Raw genomic sequence first — 8,601 nt, 5'->3', positions numbered from 1 at the left:
CGTGAAGAAGTCGCATCGCCGCTGGCGCCCGGGCACCTGCGCGATCCGCGAGATCCGCAAGTTCCAGAAGAGTACGAGCCTGCTGATCCAGTGCGCGCCGTTCCAGCGCCTGGTGCGCGAGGTGTCGAGCGCGCAGAAGGAGGGCCTGCGCTTCCAGAGCAGCGCCATCATGGCGCTGCAGGAGGCGACGGAGGCGTACATTGTGTCGCTGATGGCGGACACGAACCTCGCCTGCATCCACGCGAAGCGCGTGACGATCCAGCCGAAGGACATCCAGCTGGCGCTGCGCCTGCGCGGTGAGCGCCACTAGAGACGAAGCCAACGCGTGCGCTGCGGCACTTTTCTTGGCTGCGCAGACGAGGTGAGAGGCTGCGGTGGGGAGCGGAGGGAGGACGCTGTGTGTGAGCTGCGTCGACGCTCTGCACTCTCCCCCCTTCCCCCTCGCTCACCTGCTGCCCCTCAGCGAGTCAGCGTTGCGTGCGTGTGTGTGCTTGTGTGAGCGGCGCTCTCACGGACTCGCACGGGCTTACCGACACACACTCCATAGATGCTCTTCGTTTTCGACTCTCTTTTTCCGGTGCCTCTGTGTCGTTCTCTGATGATGCGTCTCGACGCGTGTAAAGCTGTTGAGGTGCGTGCGCGGTTACATGGCGAAGGGATGTTTGCTGCGATGTAGTTTCACTGCGTTTCCTGTTTCTGTGGCAGACGCGCATGCAGAGGAGAAAGCGAGGTGAGTGCTCCCGGTGGTGGTGGTGTGTTTGTGTGTGTGTGTTTTTTTTTTTTTTTTTTTTTTTTTTTTTTAGACATCGCACCCCTCCTACCCCCCAAAATAACAACAACGGAAACGGAGCCCGGGAGAGGATTACGGCACAGTCAGGACCCCCAACAAGCTCAGTCATAGGCGTTGAAGTGGATGCTGCGCGCCGGGTTGTGTGCTTGTGCCCACCAAGGGACTCGTGAGATGTGCCTAGTTACGCGATGCACCCACCGCAGAGCCTCTCTGCATGGCGCCATTGCCTCCCGGTCTCTCAATGGACCTTTTCGCCTCCCCTTCCACTATCTCTTCCGTCTCTTGCGTGTGATATGTCTACAAGTGACTGGATAGGTGGTTGTGGTGGTCGGTTTGAGGTGGCAGGCGAAGGAGCGGCCATGGCCGCACTCGGCAAACCGCACGTGCGCGCCGTTCGCAGGCGTTGCGCCAGAGCCAGCGACCTCTTTTCTCTTTTTTTTTCGTCTCTACGGGTGTGCATCGCTGTCTCACCCCCTCCGTTTTCGCCCCGTTTTCTCCCTCTTCGTTCACTCCCGGACCTCTCTTGCGCTGCATAGGTGCCTGCGTGCGGGACACATCCTCCATTCCCTCGTCTTCTACACCGGCGCGGGGCAGGGCTCATTGCGAGCGTCACCAACAGGAAAGAAGTCACCCACTGCGCCTTCACTCGGGTAGCGGGCACAGGAGCTTCTAGACATGCCGACGCCCATCGCGTGGCCGTGGCGTAGACGCATCAGCCGGCACAGCGGGAATGGCGAGCCCCGTGGACGCCATCAAAGTGGACGTCGCTGTCAAGCTGATTGGCGTTATTGGGTGCAGTGCCTCCGGCAAGTCCACCGTCGCCCATCAGCTGGCGAGCAGGCTTGACTCGCCGTTGCACCCAATTTGCACAGACAGCTTCTTCTTCGATGATGTCTGTGCGCAACTGGGCACCTACGAGGACTACAGGTGCATCGACTATGGCGCTGTGGCACGATGGATGTCGGTGTTGGTGCACGCCGTGTCGACGGTGTCTGTGAGCCCACTGGAGGAGAGGTGCGCACCTGCTTCATCACCCGCGGCGCGAGCCGCAAGCGCAGACGGCGATACTGCCCTGCACCACCCCCCACACGACTTGGAAGGTCGGGTGCATAACGCATGGTGGGAAGAGGTGCTGCTGCACCTACCAGAGCTGGGCAAGTATCGCCGTGCTGCGCCGGATGCCACGTCTGCCACCACGGCTCCCACAACTGTCTTTGCTGCCGCTGCTGATACTGCTACCCCTATTGCCCAGTCCAGCAGCACGGTTGCTGAGGCAACACCCGCCGGCGCTCATCCACATGACGGGACTAGTGACAGCGATGGAGACGCATCGCTCGGCGCACACGAGGCTGAGGAAGAAGGCCGACGGCGGAGAAGTGTTGCCGCGTTCACACAGCGAAGAGAGGGGGGTGGCGGCACCGTGTGCTCGTCTCTTGAGCTTCGGAGTGGCAGCGAGGAGCAGGCGCCTCACGCCGGTGCTCCTTTCTGGCACCCCGTCATCATCTACGTTGTGTGGGAGGGTTTCCCACTCCTTTGCAATCGCTTGGTCAACTCCTACATTGACTACGCGATCGACGTTCGCTGTGACCTGGAGACGGCGTGCTTGCGGCGGTTCTTCCGCACCCCGCGCCGCCATCTTGCTCGATATCTCGCTCTCGACTCTGCAGGAGGCTGTCAGAATGGACAAGATGAGTCGCAGCTGGGGCTGCAGCGCGCGCGAGCCGCTGTCGTGGCGGGTGTCGTGCGTCAGGTCTACCGTCCACGCATCGAGCAACTGTGGCGTGCTCGGTCGCGGGAGCAACTTCGCGCCGATCTCACGAATGCCCTGGTGCAGGAAATGCGACTGGATGGCTTGCAGGCGCTCGCGCACGGCGACAGCCCCACTGCCACGTCTCCGCCGACGTGCATTACGGCGCGCGATGCCTTGGATTTACTCTCCCCTTCCTGCTTTGATCCGCCTCGTCCGCGTTGCCGGCGCCAACCGGCCCACTCTAGCGCCGCCAAGGCTATGGGCGACGGCGGCAGTGGCACCCGCCTTCAGGGCGAGAGCTGTGGTGCTGATGCTGCAGCGTCCACCATATCAAGCCCCAGCGCTTCGTCAGTGGCGGCCGCGGAGGAGGTTGGGCGTCGCTGTTCTGCGTGCTGGTCCGCTGACGGGTTGCCCACTAATGCCTTTCAACTTTTTTGGGAAAGCGAGTTTGATGAATGGCTGGCGCGGTCGTCGTCGTCGCCGTCGGCCACCACTGCTGCTGCTGCTGCAGCCCTTGCCTGGGCCTCACTGAAGCACAGAGACGGTGAGGGCGCAGCTGCGCACGCCGCGCACCGCGTCGACGAACGGCAGCGCGACATAAATGGCAGCTTCCGCCGGACGTCGCCACCACGGGTGACACCGTCTAATGAGGAGCCTGGGGTGGCGTATGTGAATCGCATGCTTGCGCAACGCGGACGTCTTGCATTGCTTCAGAGCTTGTCTTGCGGCGAGCGGGCAGTCGCGCCGTCTTCTCCAGAGGCGTTCAGCATAGGCGGCAAGGGCGCTGCCTCAGCCGGGCTCGGCCTCGAACAGCAGCTGGCGGTGGGCGGAGTCCACAGCACAACGTCTCTGACTGCGGAGACGCTCTCGTCAGCGCTGGCGCCGTTCTACTACGAGTTCCGTTACTGGTACGTTTTCGAAGTTCTCTATTACGATCGAATATTCCGCCCACTGCAAGCCCACCGTCTGCGGTGGCGCTCCGTTGTGGGGGAGAGTAGTGCCGCGCCCACCGACGGCGAAGGCAAGAGTGGTGAGCTTGGCGGTTGTGGGGCCACTGATGCACCATGCGCTGTACCCCGTCGATGGTGGGCAGTGAAGAACGGCCGTGATGTGCACGGGCAGGACGCAGGCGAGCTCCTGACGCAGGTGGATCACATCAGTGCTGCCATACGTGCCATTCGCTAAGCTCTCTCCACCCCCTCTATCTTTTCCGCCGTGCACACGCACACACGTGTGCGCCACGTGCGTGACTGTATGGGGTGTGTCGAAGGAGATAGTGGAAGGGTGCAGCGAGACGAGAGGCGATGCCATCAGCTTCACGGCATGAGCCCCAAAACGCAAAGAATAGCATGCGCGAACAAGTACCTACATGATTGACCATTGCACAGCAACAAGCATCCCTACGTCCGCGTTGTGTGTGTCTGTGTGTGTGTGTGCCACGCTAGGCCGCAAGAGATGAGTTTGATGAGTGGGACCCTGCGATCGTCTTGTGCATTCTTCAGAGCACCTGCGCCGTCCCTCGCCGTCGCGCACTTCTCTTGCCACCCCCTTCTCCACTTTCTCGTACGCGCATAGTGATGCACGCGTAAGTGTCTAGAGCGCTGGATATTGTGGCGGCTTCCCGGCTCACGCAGACGCGTGTTTTCTGCCCGCCGCACCTTCTGCGAAATAAAAGGCACCGAAAGTATCCTCCACTCCTCCGCCTTGCTCCTTCTTCTCCTCCTCTGCGCCGTCTCACGCACGCAGGAACCTACTGTCTTCCTCTCGCTCCCACACACGGACACCAACACATCTTCGTCTTATCGTATGTCTTTCTTTGATCTCCTCAACGAGCGCGCCAAGCGCTCGCTGCTCTGCGTCGGCCTCGACCCGCGCGCCAAGACGGCAGCTGCGGCGGTGGAGGAGTGCAAGCGCTTGATTGAGCAGACGCACGAGTACGCCGCTGCCTACAAGCCGAACGCGGCCTTCTTCGAGTTTTTCGGCGCCGAGGGCTGGGCAGCGCTGTCGGAAGTGATTCGTGCCGTTCCCGCTGGCATCCCCGTGGTGCTGGATGCGAAGCGCGGTGACATCGCTGACACCGCCGATGCGTACGCCACCTCCGCCTTCAAGCACCTGAACGCGCACGCCATCACTGCCTCGCCGTACATGGGCTCTGACAGCCTTCAGCCGTTCATGCGCTACCCCGACAAGGCTGTGTTTGTACTTTGCAAGACGTCGAACAAGGGCAGCAACGATTTGCAGTGCCTGCGCGTAGGTGACAGGTACCTGTACGAGGCCGTTGCCGAGCGCGCCGAGGGCCCGTGGAACGTGAACGGCAACGTCGGCCTGGTCGTCGGGGCAACGGACCCAGTCGCGCTGGCTCGCGTGCGCGCGCGTGCGCCAACGCTGTGGTTCCTGGTGCCGGGCATCGGCGCCCAGGGCGGCAGCCTCAAGGCGAGCCTTGATGCGGGTCTCCGCGCCGATGGCAGCGGCATGCTCATCAACGTGTCGCGCGGCCTCGCCCGCGCGGCCGACCCACGCGCCGCCGCGAAGGAGCTGTGCGAGGAGATCAACGCGATCCGCTTCGCCAAAGGCGCCTCCGTCGAGCTGGCGAAGGCACTGGTGGACTCACATTGCGTGCGCTTCGGCAACTTCACGCTCAAGTCAGGCAAGTCCTCGCCGATCTACATTGACCTGCGCCGCCTTGTCACGTACCCGGCCATCATGCGGCTCGTGGCTCGCGAATACGCGAAGGTGCTGCGCCATTACAAGTTCGACCGTATCGCCGGCCTGCCGTACGCCGCGCTACCCATCGCTAGCGCCATCTCCAACGAGATGAACGTCCCGCTCATCTACCCCCGCCGGGAGGCGAAGATCTACGGCACAAAGGCGGCCATCGAGGGCGAGTACAAGAAGGGCGACCGCGTTGTCATCATCGACGACCTCGTGTCCACTGGTGAGACCAAGGTCGAGGCGATTGAGAAGCTTAGATCTGCTGGGCTTGAGGTGGTGTCGATAGTGGTGCTGGTGGACCGCGATATGGGTGCCAAGGCCTTCTTGAACAAGCTCGGCTACGACTTTGAGGCCGTGGTGGGGCTCCACCAGCTGCTACCGCTCTGGCGTAAGAGCAACGCCATCACTTCCCAGCAGGAGGCGGATGTGCGCGCCTTCCTCGGTCAGTGGAAGCAGAGCAAGCTATAAACACACCTATAAGTAACGCACTACCCCCCCCCCCCTGTACACACGCACACGCGAGGAGCTGCGAAGGGGAAAGCGGGTGCGAGCATGCCAGTGGTGGGTACACGACCGGCTCAAAGGACGCGTACGACGAAACGAGACGGTGTGTCTAGTGTGTGTGTGTGTGTCTGAAAACGGACGAGGGCGAAGCGCGCGCTCGCGCACCCATGATGATGGACGGGCCGTATGCGTCCCCGTCTGTGCATAGGTGCGCGCATAGTCAATGATGTAATGGAAGCCATCTCGCAACCGCACGGCACACACGCATAGTTGTGTATACACCCGAAAACAACTGCACTTCACACGCCCGCACTCGCTCTTGTTTTATTAGTATTCTCTGTGCTCCTCCGTGTCTCCCTCCCGCTCTCTCTCTCTCTCTGTGCGCGTGTGCGTGCGCAGCGCAAAGGAGGCGAGTGCGGAGGGGGCGCGCCCGTTTTTTTTTTATCTATCTCATAAAGGACGACGTAAAGCAACCGTTGAAGTGTACGTGTAGCGTGCGTGTGTGCCATGCGCGCAAGCGTGCTCGTGTACACGAGATGCGCTCGAGAGTGCGAGACATAAAAGCGACCCAGGTAGCACAGCGGTGGCGATGAATCCTTTTAGCGAAGGGGCGATGGGAGCGAAGGGTCTCCGTTACAGTGCGGCAACACTGGCTGTGAAGGAGGAGGGGTAGTTGGGTGGTGAAAGAGGGAAGACTGACAGCCGGTGCTGCAGCTGTCAGTCCCTATGTATGTGTCTGCGTGCTGGTGTGGCTGTGCATGTACTCGCCTACTCCCGAACCCTCCCCCTCCCACACGGAAGTTCTTTCTCGCCTCTCTGCTCTCACGCTATCGACGTGACGCGCTGCTCAGATGCCCCTGTTCGGGCTGAGCTCACCACTTTAGCCTGCATTGCTGCTGCTTTCTCTCTCTATATTGCACACCCTCCTCTTACGCGCACACCGGCACACGCTCCGGTGCATACACACAGAGCGTGGGCTTGTGCCTTCCTCTTTCTGCTTTTCCCCCAAACACCAGTCGTTCGTGTAGCGCGTTTTTCGGTAAGCTCTCCCTCGCCTGTCCTGCTATCGCTCCTCATGCCCTCATTCTCAGGTCTCTCGATGTGACAATGTCCCTCCTCCGCCCGCTCGGGGAGTGCTTGCGTCCTGCTCAGCGACACACACCCACGCCCGCGCACACGCCTGCGTACACGATGTTCACCTTCTATCTCGCGCAGGCTAGGACCACATCAGTTCTTCACTCACTTGTTCGCTGCCACCGCTGCCTCTCCGTCGCTCTCCATCCCCCTTCCTTCTCTTCCTTTCCGCGTGCTCCGTCGTCGCGTGCCTGTCACAGGCCTCCCCCGTGGTGCGGCAGCGACGAGCAGCGACGATCACCGGCTCGACCGACCTTCACCTCGAAGGTCTATGAGGCAACGCTGCGCGGACGTCAGGATGAGCCGTGCATAGGGCGCCTGGGAGCGGCCGCCCAGAATTGCGGACTGCTCAGAACAGCGGCTGTGCGTCCCCCGCTCTCCGCAGCGGGCAGCACCACGGGGCAGCGCCCAGTCGGCCTCTATCTTGAGCATCACTGCCCCACATGTGGCGTGAAAGCAACTGTTGCCACGCGCTACCGGCACCCCCATCTCTGCGGCATAATGACGGCCTGCGGAGTCACCCCGAATGCAAGCCCGATGGGCACGTCTGCCGCCGCAGCGACGGTGCTTCGGGGTCTGCAGAAGCAGGTAACGCTTCTACGCGAGGACAAGCTCTTGCTGAACGCACAGGTGTCTACGCCGATCCCGTCCAAGCTGTCACAGGCGTCTCTGCTGGCGCTCGCTAATCGCGAGAATCGCAAGGTGAACGTGGCTTCAATGATCGGGTGGCGTCCCTCAAGTCAGGTCACCACTTCGACACCGCTCTACTCGCAGTTGTACACTACCCCGGGGCCAAACTGTGGGGTGTACACGGCGCGGACGGCGTGCGAGGCAGTGCCGCTTGCTGGATGCGCGACACTTGTGGCCCTGCGGCGCCGTGGAGTGCCAGAACCCGTACGGCCATTCCACCTCGCCGCTTGGCATCTTCGCTGGCTCGAAGATCGCGGGCAGGATGGTCGGCGCGCTGTCATGGCGACCCGATCGTGACCGGGGGGTGGTGACGTGACTGACTTTTCCCCTGAGTGGGATCTACTGCACTGTGCTGCGTGCATCATGGGCCACGCGGCCAAATTTGTGGGACTCCTTCAAGATGCTGCTATCGGATCGTTTTGCGCTTGGACTGCTCCGTTGGCCTTGTGGCGGTAGCGTGCCCGCGGCACGTGCACGAGAAAGCGAACCCGTTGCCCAGGGGAAAGATGATCACCGTGCTCCGGGTGTCAAACACGCTGGGAGGGGTGAGGGCGGGGAGGCGCTTCATGGCTGCACTCGTGGTGCTCTGTGCTGGCGAGAGGAACCCGTGCAACCAAGGGCATGATCGACACATCTCTGGCCGTGCGCGGGGGCTGGCGGTCATGGAAGCACTTCTGCCCTTGCTGCTGGTCTTCCTGGGTGTTTTCAGCATGGGGACGAGGGTGATGTGCAAGAAGGGCGTAGTCGGTGCGCTGAACCGGAGTGAGTACAGCTTCCACCGCCTGCTAGTGGCTGTGTGGTGCGGACACCCACGTTCCGGTTCACCGGCTTCATCGCCGTGTCCATCGTTGCATCGAAGCTGGTGTCGAACGTCAACATGTCACCGCTCCTCGGCGCTTACATCATCATTGCAGGGAAGTTTGGCGGTGTGCGCTCGTGTCGCTGCTGTGCAGGCTGTTTTTGCTCGGCTGGTGCTTCATCGGCTCCCCTCCTCTCCTCTCTGACGACTCATGCACGAAAT

The 8,601-nt window shown here is 61.7% G+C and overlaps 2 protein-coding genes across 2 annotated transcripts; both read left to right on the top strand.

Annotated features, from left to right (window-relative positions):
- Positions 1-1,520: 1,520 nt before the first annotated feature.
- On the top strand, positions 1,521-3,725 carry LDBPK_160570 (hypothetical protein, conserved; the record flags this gene model as incomplete). The annotated part of the gene is made up of 1 exon (XM_003859696.1): positions 1,521-3,725. One exon carries the CDS (start codon positions 1,521-1,523, stop codon positions 3,723-3,725), a length of 2,205 nt encoding a protein of 734 aa, XP_003859744.1.
- A 621-nt stretch (positions 3,726-4,346) lies between these two features.
- LDBPK_160560 (orotidine-5-phosphate decarboxylase/orotate phosphoribosyltransferase, putative) lies at positions 4,347-5,720 on the top strand (the record flags this gene model as incomplete). Its single annotated transcript, XM_003859695.1, has 1 exon — positions 4,347-5,720. The coding sequence occupies one exon, from the start codon at positions 4,347-4,349 to the stop codon at positions 5,718-5,720; it is 1,374 nt and encodes a 457-aa protein (XP_003859743.1).
- Between the last annotated feature and the right edge of the window lie 2,881 nt (positions 5,721-8,601).

Source organism: Leishmania donovani, chromosome 16, assembly GCF_000227135.1.
Source record: "Leishmania donovani BPK282A1 complete genome, chromosome 16".
Lineage (NCBI taxonomy): Eukaryota > Euglenozoa > Kinetoplastea > Trypanosomatida > Trypanosomatidae > Leishmania > Leishmania donovani.
The sequence above is the reverse complement of the archived record's forward strand: the minus strand, read 5'-3'. Positions and strand labels throughout refer to the sequence as shown.